Source organism: Oncorhynchus mykiss, chromosome 15, assembly GCF_013265735.2.
Source record: "Oncorhynchus mykiss isolate Arlee chromosome 15, USDA_OmykA_1.1, whole genome shotgun sequence".
Classification (NCBI taxonomy): domain Eukaryota; kingdom Metazoa; phylum Chordata; class Actinopteri; order Salmoniformes; family Salmonidae; genus Oncorhynchus; species Oncorhynchus mykiss.
This window is the reverse complement of record NC_048579.1, coordinates 18,304,395-18,325,305: the sequence shown is the minus strand read 5'-3', so window position 1 is coordinate 18,325,305 and position 20,911 is coordinate 18,304,395. Positions and strand designations below refer to the sequence as shown.

The 20,911-nt window shown below is 42.4% G+C and overlaps 1 protein-coding gene across 1 annotated transcript; it reads right to left on the bottom strand.

Moving 5' to 3' along the window:
* Positions 1-12: 12 nt before the first annotated feature.
* LOC110489731 (clavesin-1) lies at positions 13-19,092 on the bottom strand. Its single transcript, XM_021562564.2, has 6 exons — positions 18,526-19,092; positions 15,308-15,878; positions 14,750-14,924; positions 8,638-8,748; positions 7,867-8,099; positions 13-770 (listed from the first exon to the last, which is right to left on the bottom strand). Exons 2-6 carry the CDS (start codon positions 15,694-15,696, stop codon positions 689-691), a joined length of 990 nt encoding a protein of 329 aa, XP_021418239.1. The 5' UTR covers positions 15,697-15,878; positions 18,526-19,092; the 3' UTR covers positions 13-688.
* Between the last annotated feature and the right edge of the window lie 1,819 nt (positions 19,093-20,911).

The window sequence follows — 20,911 nt, the reverse complement described above, 5'->3', positions numbered from 1 at the left end:
TGTCAAGTGATCTAAACATAAACAGAAAGTTGTGTTTATTTACATAGGTAGCTTCATGTATATAGTGTAACAATACTGTGATTCATCTCATTTTGAAATTATACTCCGCTGTGTGATTTTCGATAGCCAAAACCTAAACACACACACACGTAATGAACACAGCACATAATTTAAAATACATTTCTTATACATTCTTTTAAAGTTGACTTAAATACATTTTGGTTCGATGGAGGTCACACTGATTGTGCAGTAGCCCTGATAAATATACAATCTTGAAATATATCGACTTTCATAGAAATGACAGCCCCTAAAACAGTAAGATACAGTAGTTTGGCATTCTGTTTGCGGGGCTCTTGGACATTTAACTCGGTCAGTCTTTCCTAGTGGTACTGTTAAAACAAACATTAGTTTAATCATTCTACTCCTATCGGCATTGATTTGGATGGCTGGTGACCTATAGTTTTGCCAGTGAAAGTGGATGGCACAGCTTTTGAAACTGGCACTGGCTCACAGTCAAGCGATGAGAGGTTTTCAGTACAGTAGCTCCATGTGAACAAGGGTTTAGTCTCCATTTTGGGTCCGTGCCTGCGTTTTTGACTTTCTCAAAGTTCAGTTTAGGGTTTTGGAGTCAGTGGGGTTGGAATCCAAATTAGAGTGCTTTGGATACAATGTGGACGGATCGGAGTGATCAGTCCAGAGCCAGGAGTGGCTGTGCCGTGTTGTCCCTGTCAGCTTGCCGTAGGGTACCCGGCTCCACGGCTGACTCGGACCTGAGTTAAACAACAACAACAGTAAGAGATGGTAATTACTGTCAGCAGTATAATGGAGAAGGTTTAGCAGGGACCAGGGTAATATTGATCAAAGAGAGAACTAGCCATACAGTATCTGTGGTCATGATGCAGTTATAATACATTACAAGACAACATGGATCACCCCTCTTATTTTGTCTAAACACAAACTGAGAACTAACCATTTTGGGGGCGGGGGGGTAATCCAGATTAGGAAAATAGCACACAGTTTTATATCCTAAAAACACATTTGACTGCCAATGGTAAAATGCATGACATAACTCCTCAACTCTCATATCCATGCGTCAACACAAAGCCTCCCTGTGTTGTCTCATTTAGCTACCAGGAAATACTCATAATATGCTAGGTTATGACTGGTCCATTAAAGATGAGCTCAACAACCCAGCTCAGGAGGGCAATCCAATGGGGATAAGGCTAGACTAAATCCCTGATTCTCTGTGCTGTGCTGTTTAGAGCACTTTAACGCCAGTGGGGGAGCTTAGTGCTCCGCTCCCCTCCCCTCATCTCCCCCTGTAAGCCCACTGATTAAAATCACCAGCAGATGAAAATGGAGCCTACCCAGAGCTCTCTCTGCTAAGGAAAGAGACGGTGGCACAAACATGTCCTTCTGTCTACTGAGATTTAGATATTCCAAATTTAGCTTGGTTTAATATCTTTCAGATTTGATATGATGATGAGATTTGCATTGCATTGCATGATTACCCATTCAAATGTTGCTTGAAATATATACATTGAGTGTACAAAACATTAAGAACACATGCTCGTTCCATGACAGACTGACCAGGAAAATCCAGGTGAAAGCTATGATCCCTTATTGATGTCACTTCAATCGGTGTAGATGAAGAGGAAGAGACAGGTTAAATAAGGCTTTTTAAGCCTTGAGACAATTGAGACATGAATTGTTTGTGTGCCATTCAGAGGGTGAATGGGCAAGACAAACGTGCCATTGGAAGCACTGGAATCAACATGGGCCAGTATTCCTGTGGAATACATTTGAAACCTTGTGGAGTCCATGTCCCAACGAATTGAGGCTGTTCTAAGGGGTGCAGCTCAATATTAGAAAGGGATTCCTAATATTTAGTATACTTAGTGCACATGTATGCAACTTTCAAAATGAAATGCTTATATACCAGTGAAAGTTCATAATGTATAGCTTATGAACCTTAATGAAGCCTCCATAAACCATTTACCAGGTGTACATACTGTATACTGAACAAAAATATTAACACAACATGTGAAGTATTGGTCCCATGTTTATTGAGCTGAAATAAAAGATCTCAGATATTTTCCACATTCACAAAAAGCTTATTTCTCTCATTTTGTGCAGAAATGTGTTTATATCCCTGTTAGTGAGCATTGCTCCTTTGCCAAGTCAATGCATCCACCTAACAGGTGTGGCATATCAAGAAGCTGATTAAACAGCATGATCATTACACAGGTGCACCTTGTGCTGGGGACAATAAAAGGCCACTCTAAAATGTGCAATTTTGTCTCACAACACAATGCTACAGACGTCTCAAGTTGAGGGAGCGTCTAATTGGCTTGCTGACTGCAGGAATGTCCACCAGAGCTGTTGCCAGGGAATTTAATGATATTTCTCTACCGCCTCCAACGTCACAACCGCAGACCATGTGTAACCACGCCAGCCCAGGACCACATCTGGCTTCTTCGCCTGCAGGATCATCTGAGACCAGCCACACGGACAGCTGATATTTCTATTTCTGTCTGTAATAAAGCAGTTTTGTTGGGAAAAACATTGGCTGGGCCTGACCCCACAGTGGTTGGGCCTGGCACCCCAGTGGGTGGGTCTATGCCCACCCACTGGCTGCGCCCCTGCCCAATCATGTGAAATCCATAGATTAGGGACTAATGAATTTATTTAAATTGACATTTCTTTATATGAACTGTAATTCAGTCAAATCTTTGAAATTGTTGCATGTAGCGTTTATATTTTTATTCACTATAGATCCTTCACAGATCATGTATATGGAACTGTAATTCTATACTACATACAGTACCTACTGAAAGTCTACACATTTTGCTGCTTTAAAATGAAATCTAGGGGATTAAATTAGATTTGTTCCTACCGATCTACACAACCTACTCCACATTTTCAAAATTAAAGAAACATTCTATAACATTTTCCTAATTAATAATTCATCAAAAATCTAAGATGTCTTTATTGCGTATGTCTTCACACCTTCTTTCAATTAAATCTTCCAAATATTTTACCTTAGTAAAATGATTAAGGTAAAATATCTAGAAAAATATCTTGAAATTAGATAAATAACATGTATTAAGCCTTTTTTAGGTTAAAATTAGTTGAATTATGTGCCATTGAAGTTAGATAATTTAGCTAGGCAAGAAAAAATTATATTGTGAATGATCAATCAATATAAGATATTTAGACTTGCTTAGATTTCTTTTGCATTGATGTTGTCTTGCAGCCTTGTGGCAAACCGAATGGTTGATTTGGAGTGGATTTTTTAACAAAGGCTTCCTTCCTTTCACTTTGTCATAAAGGCCAGTAATGTATAGTGAATGCAATGTTGTTGATCCTCTGTATTTTCAAGTATTGTGGTGGAGGCATCCTGTTATGGGTTAAAAAGTCTGAGGAAAGCCCAGGAGCAAAGCCTGAAGAAACCCTGTCTCAGTCTTCTGGATACCTAACCCTGGGATAGTGTTTTATTTTTCATCGGGACAATGAAATAAATGTTAATTACAGAATTGCATTCCAATAGGTATTAAGTGTTCCTGAATGGTCTGGTCACAGTCCTGACTTAGATCTGCTTGAAAATCAAATACATTGTTTGAATATTGCTGTCCAACAATGATCCAACCACATGTATTGAGCTTGAGCAATTTTGGAGAGAGAAAAAACAGGCTGACTACACAGGCTGACTACCCTAACAGGCTGACTATACCGCTCGCGTCGCAAAATAAATTCAGAAATCTATGTTATTCAATAATTGCACTCACACTGCTCACGCACGCCAATGTGGGTGACTGAAAGACAAACAAGGTCAGTGGCAGTAATGCACCTAATTTATGAAAGTTGCCAATCGCAAAATAAAGTCAAGAGAAGAAAAAGCCTGGACAGAAGAGAGATGACTAGAAACGATTCGGTTGACCGTTTTATGTGTGGTTTAATTGTCGGGAGTAGAGGACCTTGTGTATTTCAGGTAAAATAACAACTCAATGTTTATATCCCAGGAATGATTAGCTAGCAACAGCAAGCTAGCTAAATAGGACAAATTAGCTAGCAAGTGCAAGCTGACTAGCTAAATTTCCATAAATGTTTGATGCTTTTCGACCTGTCCCCAAATTAATATAATTGGTTCAGAGTTTGTTTTGATATTTTAATCTGTGTGTCGTGATCGCGTTTGGTGTGGGGGGACAAAATAAATGTATGCATGATGGCGCACGCGCGCAGCCAGTTTGGGTTCCGTGTAAGAGTAGTGCAAAGATGGTAGAATCTTAATCAAAATGATTCACAACTGTAATGGCTGCCAAAGCTGCTTCTACCAAGTATTAACTCTGGGGTTGTGAAGACATACACAATCAATTTTTTATTCATTTGGAAATGTTCTATCATTTTTCTATCACTTTGAAAATATGAAGTAGGTTGTGTAGATCAGTAGAGAAAAAAATCGGATTTAATTTTTAAAAAGTATAATAATTAGAGACATCCTCCAGCAATTTTTTAAAAACTTTTACCATTGAGAAGTGATATTGGAAGTATAATTAAGTTAAGTACACACACTACAAGGTTAAAAAAAAACAACAACTGCAAACTTCAAGGAGAAAGGGCATTCAAGGGGTTGGTCTGATGGTAATCTGTGATGTCATTGGCCTCCCACTTGCTAGAGAACAAAAGGGGAAATTCTATAATATAAATTCTAATTCTATAGTTAAAATATAAATAATAGTGGGCTGCTTTGAATGTAGTGTTGTTTGACATGACAACGAATGAAAATGTTATGGATGAATTATTGTAACAGGGTAGGAATCAAAGTGATGTTCAGTGTTTCCTAGGGGACCCTATAATCTTTGGCTACATTAAATATTTATTCATTTAGCCAACATATTCATGCTTTGCCTATTCCTCTTTGATTTTGAAGATACTGTTGCACAAATAACATGCTGATTTAGGCCTCCACCAGCAGTGGTATAAGGGCTGTATTAGCTAGCTACGTTTGCTCTGACTTAGTACTTTTATTAGCTAGTTAGCCAGCTAACTATTGATTAGCATTAGTGGTTAACACAATTTAGCTTAACTTGCTAAGAAAAAACAAACTAGCTGTTTGCAAACTAATATTATAATTATAGAGTCAGTATCTGGTGTGGCCACCAGCTGCATTAAGTACTGCAGTGCATCTCCTCCTCATGGAATGCACCAGATTTGCCAGTTCTTGCTGTGAGATGTTACCCCACTCTTCTACCAAGGCACCTGCAAGTTTCCGGACATTTCTAGGGGGAATGGCCCCAGCCCTCACCCTCCGATTCAACAGATCCTAGACGTGCTCAATGGGATTGAGATCCGGGCTCTTCGCTGGCCATGGCAGAACACTGACATTCCTGTCTTGCAGGAAATCACGCACAGAACAAGCAGTATGGCTGGTGGCATTGTCATGCTGGAGGGTCATGTCAGGATGAGCCTGCAGGAAGGGTACCACATGAGAGAGGAAGATGTCTTCCCTGTAACGCACAGCGTTGAGATTGCCTGCAATGACAACAAGCTCAGTCCGATGATGCTGTGACACACCGCCCCATACCATGACAGACCCTCCACCTCCAAATCGATCCCGCTCCAGAGTACAGGCCTCGGTGTAACGCTCATTCCTTCGACGATAAACACGAATCCGACCATCACCTCTGGTGAGACAAAACTGCGAAGTGAAGAGTGAAGAGCACTTTTTGCCCGTCCTGTCTGGCCCAGCGACGGTGGGTTTGTGCCCATAGGCGACGTTGTTGCCGGTGATGTCTGGTGAGAAGCTGCCTTACAACAGGCCTACAAGCCCTCAGTCCAGCCTCTCTCATCCTATTGTGGACAGTCTGAGCACTGATGGAGGGATTGTGCGTTCCTGGTGTAACTCGGGCAGTTGTTGTTGCCATCCTGTACCTGTCCCGCAGGTGTGATGTTCGGATGTACCGATCCTGGGCAGGTGTTGTTACACGTGGTCTGCCACTGCGAGGACGATCAACTGTCCGTCCCGTCTCCCTGTAGTGCTGTCTTAGGTGTCTCACTGTACAGACATTGCAATTTATTGTCCTGACCACATCTGTACTCCTCATGCATCCTTGCAGCATGCCTAAGGCACGTTCACGCAGGTGAGCAGGGACCCTGGGCATGTTTCTTTTGGTGCTTTTCAGAGTCAGTAGAAAGGCTTCTTTAGTGTCCTAAGTTTTCATAACTGTAACCTTAATTGCCTACCGTCTGTAAGCTGTTAGTGTCTTACCGACCGTTCCACAGGTGCAAGTTCACTAATTGTTTATAATTCATTGAACAAGAATGGGATAAACAGTGCTAAAACCCTTTACAATGAAGATCTGTGAAGTTATTTGGATTTTTATTAATTATCTTTGAAAGACAGGGTCCTGAAAAAGGGCCGTTTCTTTTTTTGCTGAGTTTAGTAAAGTATGGTTACCGCCCAGCCCTACTCCACACTGAAGTGAAACAGCAGCAATCAAAAGCTAACGCAACCTCCTTGATCTGATACAACACAAAACACTAACAATATTCAACAAACCCACAATCGACCCAATTGTCAATAATCTTCCTTAGCCATCTGATCATGCCCATCAGTAGGTTCATGACATGTCAACAATCATGGCTGCTATTTCTTCACTGGATGCTCTGAGGACCATCTCAGATGACCAACAACACACAAGCATTCCCAGTATCCCTTATCGATGGTTGTCACTATCACCAGTATGACAAGATATCAACAACAAAAAATCTGATTTGAAAATGAACCCAAAACTCAACCATACTCCTGACTATGTGCCTACCTCTAACCTTTAACTAAGACATCAAAGATACTTTCTGTATTCATACACTTTCACAATACAGTCCATTTTGACTTTAAAGCTTGGCCACATAGATGGAGTCCTTATCTATCCTATCCATTATGAGAGGGAGGTTCATGCTCTCTGCACCAATCCCCCATCCAGGCTCGTCCCCTCCAGATGCTGTCCCCTGAGTTAGGCTCCTAATTAGGGGGAGCGTGGCAAGCAAATGAGACTGGGGATCCCTGGGATTGGAGCAGACACTGGCCGGGGTCAATGAGAGGGTCTCTTAAGTGCTTTTTTAATTATATCAATTCCGAGAAGCCTGCTCTCCTGAGACCTGATCCTACATGACTTTCTGTTGATTGCAGAGGAAGAGAGTCGTGCATGCGGCCTGCTACCGTGGAGGAGGTTTGTCTATTTTAATGACTACTCTCTCTCTCCCTCTCTCTCTGACATTCCCCTTTGCTTGAGGACAGAGAATCCATATACAATACTGTATACTGTTTTCATGTTCAGTGTCTTATAGATACACCTTTAACTTGTAAAAGGGTACAGTTTCGAAAAGCTCTGAACCTAAAAGGAAAGTCTTTTTTTAGCTGGGGGGGGGTGGTGAATGTCAAACTGCAGTGGGTCTCTGACTGAGTGAGCTGTTTGGTGGACAGTAGTGGGCAAGACTCAGGCCTATTCATCACCTCAGACTTAAATTGGTATTTCTGAGGATTCACACGAGCCACTGGTCAGTGGTCAGCCCCATAGAGGTCATTATCTGAAAGTCTGTAGACTGCGTAATTGCTCTGGCAGACTTCAAACAATCGGTCGATACTAATGAAGAAGGATGTCAGCGAGACACTGGAATGATCCGTTTGTGTTCTCTAACTTTCTGTTTTGCTTTTTGTTAACTTCTTGCATTACTATACTATAGCTAGTGTTGCAAAAAAGGGGAATATTACCCAAATCTTTTATATCCCCCCAAATCCCATATATTCCGATGGATATTTTCCAGCTGAAAAATTCCTGGAATTTTGCAACCTTTTCTGTAGCTCACCTTTTCAGAAGTTTGTTGGCACATTCCTTATCTCCGCCACCATAGCTCCCTTTGACATGGAGGGCGTCGTAGGTGAGTGTGTACTCTGTCTCGTCGTTGTAGTTGGGCCCTAAGAGGGTCCGTGCCCAGATGCCCATGTCATAGGGCGGCAGCGTGCCACCAAACTCGGACGGCAGACAATCGGGTAGGATAAGCTGGTGTAAACTGTTGAGGTTGTTCCCGTGGAGGAAAATCTGTTGGGAAGAATTTAAAAAAATCTGATTTATTTAAATTTGTATTCACATTTGTTTATTTAATGTATTTATTTATCTGCTGTTCAAATTTATTCAAGGGAGCCCTGGCCAATACATTTCATAACTATCTCAAATGATTGATTTCTTACTTACTTATTTTTAACCAGTGTCATCAGACACCCCTCCAAACATTTGACGCTAGAAGCTGTATTACAAAATATCTTTAAGTTTTTCCATTAATCTAACCTGCACTATCCTGAGGAAAAGTTTAAATTGAAACTACCCCAAAATATGTGAATCTCAAATACTCCTACTACGTCTTAGCTCTATAAGTGCTGACTAAATGATATATCCCCTTTGTGTAAACTTACATTTTATTCAACTAGCAAAGATATTTAATGACATCTCTCTATCTGGCTTTGTCAGCTCAGTAGTGTTCCACCTTTAACCACTCAATATAATGCAACAGTTACAAAGGGGTGGAGAGAAAAGGGTAGGGCACAGAGAATGTAACTGAGGTAGTGAAAAAGGCAATTACCCTTTTCCTAGTCTTGTCCTTGAGGAAAGGCTTGATGATGGTGTACATGGCGTGGATATACCAGGGCTGGTTCACAAAATGGATCCCACCGAAGCGAGCAGGGAAGCTGTCCTGTAGTGAAGTAGGGAGGGGAATATAGGTTGAGTTATACTCAAGTAAAGTATGATTTTTATTAGGTTGCTTCATTAACTCTGCTTGCTTTGAACTCTATTTTAGTTACAATAGAGACTTGAAATACCATAGCATAATAATTTAAAAAAAAGTTAAAATCTTAATAGAAAATAATATGATAAAATGGTAAGCTAAGCCAGTTCCTCTGTCCTTCTATATCGTAATAGCTAAATTAAATGGCATTCATTATTTTATTGAAGAGGTTTTTGGACAGAACAGTACAGTACCCTGCAGCAAAATGGAGCAGCGCAAGATCATGACAGAGCTTCCAAGATACTGATTAGGAGGATTTCGGTTGCTGTTTAGAACTCTGCTAGCCATCTACAGTGTGCAATACTGCTACAATGCATTGCTGGGGGATGCCCCTTCCACCCTTGTAATCGACACCTTTAACGATTGCGGTGTAGCATCAACAATGCAATCCCCATGACAAAACCATGTAAATACAAGGCTTATGGGTCCGTTATTAAGACAAAAGCTGAATCATTCAGCAGATTATGAGTCTCGCAAGATTTCTTTTTGTGAAAGTGTTATTTTTTAAACAAACTCAGCAACTACGTTTATTTTCAGCACACTTAACATGTGTAAATATTTGTGTGAACATAAGATTCAACAACTGAGACATACACTGAACAAGTTCCAAAGACATGTGACTAACATAAATGGAATAATGTGTCGCTGAACAAAGGGGGTTCAAAATCAAAAGTAACAGTCAGTATCTGGTGTGGCCACCAGCTGCATTAAGTACTGCAGTGCATCTCCTCCTCATGGAATGCACCAGAATTGCCAGTTCTTGCATACGAGATGTTACCCCACTCTTCTACCAAGGCACCTGCAAGTTCCCGGACATTTCTGGAGGGAATGGCCCTAGTCCTCACCCTCCGATCCAACAGGTCCCAGACGTGCTCAATGAGATTGAGATCCGGGCTCTTCGCTGGCCATGGCAGAACACTGACATTCCTGTCTTGCAGGAAATCATGCACAGAACGAGCAGTACGGCTGGTTGCATTGTCATGCTGGAGGGTCATGTCAGGATGAGCCTGCAGGAAGGGCCTGACCATAGAGAGCTGTTTATTTTCTATGTTGATTGGGGCGTGATAGTGACTAGGGTGGGTCATCTAGGTGATTAGTGATTTATGTTGGCCTGGTATGGTTCCCAATCAGAGACAGCTGTTTATCGTTGTCTCTGATTGGGGATCATATTTAGGCAGCCATTTCACCATTGTGCTTTGTGGGATCTTGTCTATGTATAGTTGCCTGTGAGCATTATAGTAGCTTCACGTTTTGTTTGTTCGTTTTGTTTTTTAAAGTTTTCTATTCCAAAATAAAGGATGGAAACATACCGCGCTGCATCTTGGTCCACTCCTTATAACGATCGTGACAGAAGATCCCACCACAAACGGACCAAGCAGCGTGGCCAGGAGGAGCAGACATCATGGACATGGGAGGATATTTTGGACGGTAAAGGATCCTGGACGTGGTAAGAAATCATGGCCGGAAAGGATCGCCTTCCATGGGAGCAGACGGAAGCAGCAAGGGAGCATCAACGACGACTCCGGGGTTTGCAACCCCGACGCAAGCACGAGAGGCAGCCCCAAACATTTTTTGGTAGGAGGCACACGGGGTGGTTGGCGGAGCCAGGTTTCAGACCAGAGCCAATTCCCCCCACTCGCTTTAAGGAGCGTGTGACCGTTCAGGCACCATGTTATGCGGTGATATGCACTGTGTCTCCAGTGTCCATTCACAGCTCGGTGCCAGCTCCCCGCACTTGCCATGCGAAAATGAGCATCTAGTCAGGGCGGGTTGTGCCGGCTTAGCGCTCCTGGTCTCCAGTGCGCCTCCTCGGTCCAGGATATCCTGAGCCGGCTCTACACACTGTATCTCCGGTGCGCCTTCACAGCCCAGTGCGTCCTGTGCCAGCTTCCCGTACTTGCCATGCGAAGGTGGTCCTTTGTCCAGGACGCGTTCAGCCAGCTCGACGCTCCAGACCTCCAGTGCGTCTCCACGGTCCAGTATATCCTGCTCCGGCTCTACGCACTGTGTTCCCAGAATTTAAATGAATTTCTCTACCTCCCTTTGGCAAAACTGACCACGACTCCATTTTGATCCTCCCGTCCTATTGGCAGAAACTCAGACAGGATGTACCTGTGACGAGAACTATTCAACGGTGGTCTGACTGATCGGAATCACGTGGACTGAGAAATGTTCCGGGCAGCCTCAGAGAATAATATCAATTTATACACTGATTCGGTGAGTGAGTTTATAAGGAAGTGCATTGGAGATGTTGTACCCACTGTGACGATTAAAATCTACCCTATCCAGAAAGCGTTAACCCTCGCAAGGCTGCCGGCCCAGACGGCATCCCTATCTGCATCATCAGAGCATGCGCAGACCAGTTGGCTGTTGTGTTTACGGACATATTCAATCTCTCCCTATCCCAGTCTGCTGTCCCATTCCTCCTGTACCCAAGAAGGCAAAGGTAACTCAACTAAATGACTATCGCCCCGTAGAACTCACTTCTGTCATCATGAAGTGCTTTGAGAGACTAGTCAAGGATCATATCACCTCCACCTTACCTGCCACCCTAGACCCACTCTAATTTGCATACCGCCCCAGTAGGTTCACAGATGACGCAACCGCCATCACACTGCACACTGCTCTATCCCATCTGGACAAGAGGAATACCTATGAAAGAATGCTGTTCATTGACTACAGCTCAGCATTCAACACCATAGTACCCCCCCCAAGCTCAATGTTATGCTTGATTACCAACAACGATGAGACAGCCTACAGGAGGTGAGGGCACTCGGAGTGTGGTTTCAGGAAAACAACCTCTCACTCAACATCAACAAAACAAAGTTGATGATCGTGGACTTCAGGAAAAAGCAGAGGGAGCATTCCCCCCCCCCCCATCCACATCGACGGGACAGCAGTGGAGAAGGTGGAAAGTGTTAAGTTCCTTGGTGTACACATCTTGGACAAACTGAAATGGTCCACCCACACAGATGGCGAAACTTGCCTCGTCACCTAAAACCCTCACAAACTTTTACAGATGTACAATTGAGAGCATCCTGTCGGTCTGTATCATCGCCTGGTACGGCAATTGCACCACCCACAACCGCAAGGCTCTCCAGAGGGTGGTGCGGTCTACACAATGCATCACCGGGGGCAAAGTACCTGCCCTCCAGGACACCTACAGGACAGGAAGGCCAAAAAGATCATCAAGGACAACAACCACCCAAGCCATTGCCTGTTCACCCCGATACCATCCAGAAGGCGGGTCAGTACAGGTGCATCAAAGCTGGGACAGAGAGACTGAAAAACAGCTTCTATCTCAAGGCCATCATACTGTTATTAAACAGCCATCACTAACATATAGAGGCTGCTGCCCTCATATAGACTTGAAATCATTGGCCACTTGAATAATGCCACTTGAATAATGTTTACATATGTTTACATATCTTGCATTACTCATCTCGTGTATATACTGTATTTTATACCATCTATTGCGTCTTGCCTATGCCGCTCGGTCATCGCTCATCCATATATTTATATGTATATATTATTATTCCATCCCTTTGCTTACATTTGTGTGTATTAGGTAGTTGTTGGGGAATTGTTAGATTACTGTTAGATAGTACTGCACCGTCGGAACTAGAAGCGCAAACATTTTGCTGTACTCGCAATAACATCTGCCAACCATGTGTATGTGACCAATAAAATTTGATTTAATTTGATTTAATTTGATTTAAGCTGCTTCAACGTTGTTTTAGAGAATTTGGCAGTACGTCCAACTGGCCTAACAACCGCAGACCATGTGTAACTACGCCAGCCCAGGTCCTCCACATCCAGTTTCTTCACCTGCAGGATTGTCTGAGACCAGACATCCGGACAGCTGATGAAATTGTGGGTTTACACAACAGAAACATTTCTGAACAAACTGTCATAAACTGTGTCAGGGAAGCTCATCTGCGTGCTTTTCTTACTCACCAGGGTCTTGACCTGACTGCAGTACGGTGTCGTCACTGACTTCAGTGGGCAAATGCTCACCTTTGATAGCCACTGGCATGCTGGAGAGGTGTGCTCTTCATGGATAATTCCCGGTTTCAACTGTACCGGGCAGATGACAGACAGCGTAGCGTGTATTGTGTAGTTGTAATGTCTGCTTCCAACTTACACTCTCAAAAACGTAGATCCCCTGAACGCAGCTCACTTTCCAGCCCACTTTCCAGCTCACACTCTCAAACACCATAGGTCCCCTGAACGCATCTCACTCTCCAGATCCCAATCACCTGAATTCTGATCACCTGTTCACACACCTGTATGTCAGTATCACACACTATTTAGTTCAGTTCTTTGCACCCCGTCATTGTGAGGTATTGTATTGTTTGTTTTGTGACACACTTCGGAGCTCTGTTTTTCCCCGTAATTTAATCCTCACGTGTATGATAGTTTTGGCCTGCCTCACTAACGCTTTTTGCCTATTTTGGCCTGCTGTTGCCTTTTTGGACCCCCTGTGTATGACCTTCTGCCTGCCCCTGGACCCAGCTACCTGCCTCCTCCTGTGGTCCTTTACAAATAAAGCCAGCTCTCTGTCTCCCATTGTGATCAGTACAGTCGTGTTGGCGAGCTGTTTGCTGATGTCAACGTTGTTAACAGAGTTCCCCATGGTGGCAATGGGGTTAGGGTATGGGCAGGCATAAGATATGGACAACGAACACAATTGTATTTTATCGATGTTAATTTGAATACACAGAGATACCGCGATGAGATCCTGAGGCCCATTGTCGTGCCATTCATCTTCCGCCATCACCTTATGTTTCAGCATGATAATGCACGGCCCCATGTCGCAAGGATCTGTGACTAACAGATGCATATCTGTATTCCCAGTTATGTGAAATCCATAGATTAGGGACTAATGAACTTATTTTAATTGGCTGATTTCCTTATATGAACAGTAACTCAGTGAAATCTTAGAAATTGTTGCATGTTGTTTATACATTTGTTCAGTATAGTAAACTACTACCCAGTTGATTGTACAGTTTCTGACTTATTGCCATTGCTAAATAATTCCCTCATAAGCCATAAGCATTTGGTGTTTCTATTACACAACACAATTTTGTAATGAAATTCAGACAAAAAAGCATATTCCCTGATATCTCCACTGTCTACTTGTTGATCGGCCCATATAATGTGTCCACATCACTCAGTTTCTGAGTAGCATAGCGTTTGAGATCAGGGCATACACTAACCACTGTGCTTTACCTTGTTACTTAGCAACAGGGCATCCCATCTTTATGTAGGCCTACTATCGTCATATTGTCGAGCAATCTTTATTTACTTTTAGTCATATACGCTGCACTGCAAGGCAGAATACTGTCTATCTATATCTGTCCTTAGAACTGATAAAGAAGGACCCTGAAATTATGCAATAAAAACGTTAACTGTAGAATTGGCCATATGTGGTGTGATGGCTCCACATATTGCATGTGTCAAATTATAATTGTCCAAAAATCCAGTGGAATAGACTTGGATTGAATACTCAGACCAGAGCATAGAGACACATTAAACCATAAAATCCATCTTCATTTCAACATTCAGAACAGGCATTTATATGATCAGGAAAATAGGTGCTGATGATACCCATCACTTTCCACATTTTCTCTCTACAGCTAACCAATTATAGAGGTAAGAGAGTACAATCCAACTGTCCAATGCAACCATGATCTAATTCACCTTAATGCTGATTACTTAACTACATTTATCTGCTTTGGGTCGATTCAACCCAGTCAGTGCTGGGTGGTGATCATTAGGGCACACCATAGCAACATGAAATGTAGCGTTTCTTATTGGACATGTTCAGATACTGTAGCGCCTCACTCTGTTTCAGACCGTTTTGTTCTGTTTAATGTATACTGAACACAACCCTGGTCACGCCTACCTGCAGGCCTTCGATTGCCAGTTTGAGAATGTTGGGCGTGAGCTTGGATGCCTGCTTGAAGGAGAAGTTACTCCAGTCGATGATCAAGATGAAGCCGTTGATCTGGAGTTCTTGGTTCTCTATGAGAACCTCCAGGGAGAGGAGGATGGCTCGGAGGATGTCTGTGAAAGAGCTCCTTCACAGAGAGAGAAAGATACATCAAATTGGGATACAATGCAGAACAATCCAGCACTGTTCTATATCAAGACTATTACAATAATTCAATCCAGGACAATCCAGCACTGTTCTGTATCAAGACTATTACAATAACTAAATTATTTCTATCCAGGGTCTGCTGGGTCTGACCATTGAGTGGGCCAGAAAAGGGCCGGCGTAAAGTCTTTGGGCAAGAGAGTGGTTATTGTTTTGCTGTTTAGTTCCAAATTATTATTTTTTAAGTATTCTATCAAATCAGTATCGATCAGTAGCTACAGTACAATTGTTTACTTGATTAATGGAACAATTACATCAAAGAAGCCACTTCAGTGAGACAAATATGCCTTCTAAAATATCTATTACCTTCCCTGGTCCCAGTTGGAAGCAAATAGGATGAGTATCTTCCGGCCATGCTGATCCGGAGTCTCCAGGACACCTGGGAAGCCGTCCATCAGAGCCCTCTTGATCCCCGGGTCGTCCACCTTGAAGCTCTGGAACATGTCCAGGTTCTGCTGGCGGAATTGAAAATACTGGGCCAGGAGCCGGAAGGTCTCTGCCTGGTTGAACTTGCGCGCCCGCAGAAACCTCAGGATGAAGTCGTCGTCCGTGCGCAGGAAGCCGATGTCGGGCCGTGTCACGATCATGTCGCGCACCTGCTGGATGTCCGCATGGAGGGTGTCAGGGTTCTCGTTGAGCTCCTGACGAGCTTTCTCTGTGGTCTCGGAGCTCAGGCCCGCTTGCAAGTGAGTCATTTTTTTTGGCTTTAGTCAAGTTCACACTCTCTCTATATCTGGGTTTTGGCTAAATATTATTGTAGAGATCTCCTTAGTAAACAGTCTTGATTTCTGTTCTGTACATTTTTGGTGGCGTCTCACCGGCACACGCGTCTCTCCAGTACACCACCCCCTGGGCTGTGTCACCTGTAGTGTTTAGCCTACGAAGAAAAGATATGGAAGATTTAGAGTAACTGGTCCACCAGTAGACTAAAAACATTCATCCTTCCTTCTTCTCTTCTTTAGAGTAGGCCTACTGTATGTGTGTATGTACTGACATGTACTGTATGTGTAACTGATAGATGCACACATATTACATGTTAATGTAAGGGTAGCCTAGTGGTTAGAGTGTTGGACTAGTAACCGGAAGGTTGTGAGTTCAAACCCCCGAGCTGACAAGGTACAAATCTGTCGTTCTGCCCCTGAACAGGCAGTTAACCCACTGTTCCCAGGCCGTCATTGAAAATAAGAATTTGTTCTTAACTGACTTGCCTGGTTAAATAAAGGTTAAATAAAAAAAATAAAAAAATGTTTTTACATGTATGTAAATTGTAAAGTCTTTTGTCTGTAATGTCTTTTTCGTCATATGTCGGACCTCAGTAAGACTAGCTGTCACCATTGGGGTCGGTTAATGGGGATACTAATAAATCCAATTGGCTAAGCACTGATCCAACACAACTGGATAGGAGAAAATATTTGTTCCACTTCATATCTATCACAGATCCAATCAGGTCAGATCAGTAAATGTTCCAAGGAAAGGACAAAGAAAGGTTACATTTTTAAAGTGGTCGAACAGGGCCCTGGTTTGGGAAATGCATAAGGGCTGACGATTTCAACAACATACACTGTTCAAGTTGAGAAGGCGGGTATTGCGGCCATCATGGACAAACCCATGGGCTACATTTTCTTGTGCATGGTTTTCAGGTCAGAGTTCAAATATAACAGGCGCTGCATTTTCCCTACCAACAATAAGCCTACCAGATATGGATTTTACACTGTGAAAAACCCAAATATTATGAAAATACAGTGCATTCGGAAAGTATTCAGACCCCTTCACTTTTTGCACATTTTGTTACGTTACAGCCTTATTCTAAAATATATTAAATTGTTTGTTTTCCTCATTAATCTACACACAATACCCAATAATGACAAATCAAAAACAGGTTTAGAAATGTTTAAAAAATAAGAAGAAGAAGAAGAAACTGAAATATCACATTTACGTAAGTATTTAGACCCTATAATCAGTACTTTGTTGAAGTACCTTTGGCAGCGATTACAGCCTCGAGTCTCCTTGGGTATGACGCTACAAGCTTGGCACACCTGCATTTGGGGAGTTTCTCCAGTTCTTTTCTGCAGATCCTCTCGAGCTTTGTTAGGTTGGAAGGGGAGCGTTGCATCACAGCTATTTTCAGGTCTCTCCAGAGATGTTCGATCGCGTTCAAGTCTGGGCTCTGGCTGGGCCACTCAAGGACATTAAGAGACTTGTGCCGATGCCACTCCTGTGTTGTCTTGGCTGTGTGCTTAGAGTCATTGTCCTGTTGGAAGGTGAACCTTTGCCCCCAGTCTGAGGTCCTGAGCGCTTTGGAGCAGGTTTTCATCAAGGATACCTCAGTACTCAGTACCTCAGGCCAAAGAGTTTTATCTTGGTTTCATCAGACCAGAGAATCTTGTTTCTCAGTGTCTAAGAGTAATTTAGGTGCCTTTTGGCAAACTCCAAGTGGGCTGTCATGTGCCTTTTACTGAGGAGTAGCTTCCGTCTGGCCATTCTACCATAAAAGCCTGATTGGCGGAGTGCTGCAGAGATGGTTGTCCTTCTGGAAGGTTCTCCCATCTCCACAGCCAGCTCTAGGAAGAGTCTCTGTGGTTCCAAACTTCTTCCATTTAAGAATGATGGAGGCCACTGTGTTCCTAGGGACCTTCAATGCTGCAGGAATGTTTTGCTGCCCTTCCCCAGATCTGTGCCTCGACACAATCCTGTCTCAGAGTTCTACGTACAATTCCTTCAATCTCATGGCTTGGTTTTTGATCTGACAGGCGTTGTCAACTGTGGGACCTCATATAGACACACATGTGCCTTTCCAAATCATGTCCAATCAAGTTGTAGAAACAACATGCACCTAAGCTCAATTTTGAGTCTCATAGCAAAGGGTCTGAATACTTATGTAACAAAGTATTTCTGTTTTTGATGTATTTTTTATTTATACATTTTTTTTATTTACATTTTTTTTATTTAACCCATATTTGAATAAGGCTGTAAAGTAACAAAATGTGGAAAAAGTCAAGGGGTCTGAATACTTTCCGAATGCACTGTATACATAGGTTATTAATGTAATTATGTTTTAATAGTGATAATCATAATCGGTAATAAATTCACAATGGTGTTATTTGCTATTTATTTAAATTTTACATTTGATTTAGCAAGACTGACCTAGCCAATCCAATGCCATTACATTAGATTGCCTGCTGGTCCAAGCAGGTTCTCTGTGACTGTGACGCTCAAGAAATTACGGGTCAAACGCTGCGAGGGCCTCTCCCTGTTTATTTATTTATGAAACATTACCTCATCTCCCTTGCTATTCAGAGATACAATAGGGAATAACATGCCAAATATTATGCCATTGCTCAATAACTTAAAGTCCCATTCCATCAGCCGTTCACGGATTAATTGCGTTACATGACGTACCGCACCGAACACAATGTGAATCAGGACAAACTGCCATATACCCCAAAGAAAACCTGCCACATATTGATAAACACTTTGTATATACAAATGTTATAAATCCACATTGAGATAAATGTAATACTTACATGAACACCACGCCCTGTAAAACCAGCCAGGTATCCGATGAAGCGCAGGACTGCACAGCAGACGTATCATTCCATTGATATTTATAAATACTGGCCATAAAGGAGTTTCAATAAATAATATATAGCCTATTTTTATCCAGTTGGCAAGGAAAACGTAAATAAAGAAAAATATAATATTTCCTTGAAAGGCTATCAAGTAAAAAAATATTTGAAATCCTGTAGCCTAAAGGACTGCGTTGTCTGAATGTATTCTACGGTGTAGGCTGCCTGAAAAGATGCTGTGCCCCATAAACGGAACAGATTGGCGGCCATGCGCGGCTGTGTCTGCTTCGATGAGGGTTGTACGCACTCTGCCTGGAGGACGAATACGAGACTAACTGGGAACAGATAGTGATGGAGACTCACAGAGGTGGGGAATCACCAATTCCGTGTGCCGCAAAGTATCACACCATTCTCACGACGTAAACCATAGGCTATTCTCATCCAATTGGTCTTTTCAAGTCTCCAATAAAACATGTACGTAGTCTCCATCAGTTCCGTTCGCGGCAATTGCGCCCAGTTGGTTGGAATATGGTTTCTGAAGGACGCGCGCATCGCATCCCATGTCCAGTTCAAGCACAGTGGATTTTTTTCACATTTGACAAATAAGCCTATAATCTTTGCCTTTTCACTAGGCCTAATGCAATTTATTATAGCCTATTGTACAATGCCAGAATAAGCATACTATACTTTATTCAAGTATATAGGATAGGTTAGTCTACTTGGGACCATATAGATCTAATCATGAGTTAGGGTCAATTCCATTTAAATTAAGTAAATTCCAAATAGACTTCAAACGTGCCATTTTTCAAAATAGGATTTTCTTTCTTGAAACCTACTCTAACTAAGAAGAAAGAGTACATAAGAAGTAAGAGTACCTTAACCCTAACTGGTGAGATACAGGAGACAGCAGCTTAAAGTCATTTTAGGCTAACTGAGGGCAGCAGTTCATCATGAAAAGTCTTCAAAGTGTGCTCCTTAGCCTCCTCTCCGGTGAGTTCATCATCATATCTACAGAGCATACAGTAAAACTTATTTGAAGCACACTGAATGGACACTGTCAGTTGCTAAACACATTAGATTTGCTGTTGCTTTTCACTTATTGTTCTTTGTGCTGAAGCAGCTAGTAACTAAAGGGCAGTTCTGTGTCTGATGTGAACTTGTGGTCTCTCTCCAGCTGCTGTGTGGAGTTCGTCTATTATGGGTCGGATCTTTGCATCTGGATATGAGGGAGGAGAGGCAGAGATCAGGTGCCGCTATGGCCGTGGGTACGATAACTACTCGAACTACTCTGATATTGTAGTTAAAACTCAATGTGGTGTTCGCCACACTGAGAAAGGCAGGTTCTCTCTGTATGGGGACAAAAGAGAAGATTCTTCACTTTAAATGTCACCAACCTGACCCTAGAAGACGCTGGGGCATGCTGGTGCACAGTGAGGAGAACCTTGACAGACATCGATACAGAAATCAGACTGGAGGTAATCAAAGGTAAGTTCACTTTTTCTTTGTGTATTTTTTTGTCAATATATATTTTTTACGGATTTGACAAAAAAAAAAAGTAACCACCCTTTGCCTTGACGACAGCTTTGCACACCCTTGGCATTCTCTCAACCAGCTTCATGCAGTAGTCACCTGGAATGCATTTCGATTAACAGGTGTGCCTTGTTTAAAGTTAATATGTGGAATTTCTTTCCTTCTTAATGCGTTTGAGCCAATCAGTTGTGTTGTAACAAGGAAGGGGTGGTATACAGAAGATAGCCCTATTTGGTAAAAGACCAAGTCCATATTATGGCAAGAACAGCTCAAATAAGCAAAGAGAAATTACAGTCCATCATTACTTTAAGACATGAAGGTCAGTCAATGCGGAAAATTTCAAGAACATTTAAAGTTTCTTCAAGTGCAGTCACAAAAGCCATCAAGCACTATGATGAAACTGACTCTCATGAGGACCGCCACAGGAAAGGAAGACCCAGAGTTACCTCTGCTGCAGAGGATAAGTTCATTAGAGTTACCAGCCTCAGAAATTGCAGCCCAAATAAATGCTTCACAGAGTTCAAGTAACAGACACATCTCAACATCAACTGTTCAGAGGAGACTGTGTGAATCAGGCCTTCATGGTTGAATTGCTGCAAAGAAACCACTACTAAAGGACATCAATAATAATAAGAGACTTGCTTGGGCTAAGAAACACGAGTAATGAACATTAGTCCGGATGAAATCTGTCATTTGGTCTGATGAGTCTAAATGTGAGATTTTTGTCTTTGTGAGATGCAGAGTAGGTGAATGGATCATCTCCATGTGTGGTTCCCACCGTGAAGCATGGAGGAGGAAGTGTGATGGTGTGGGG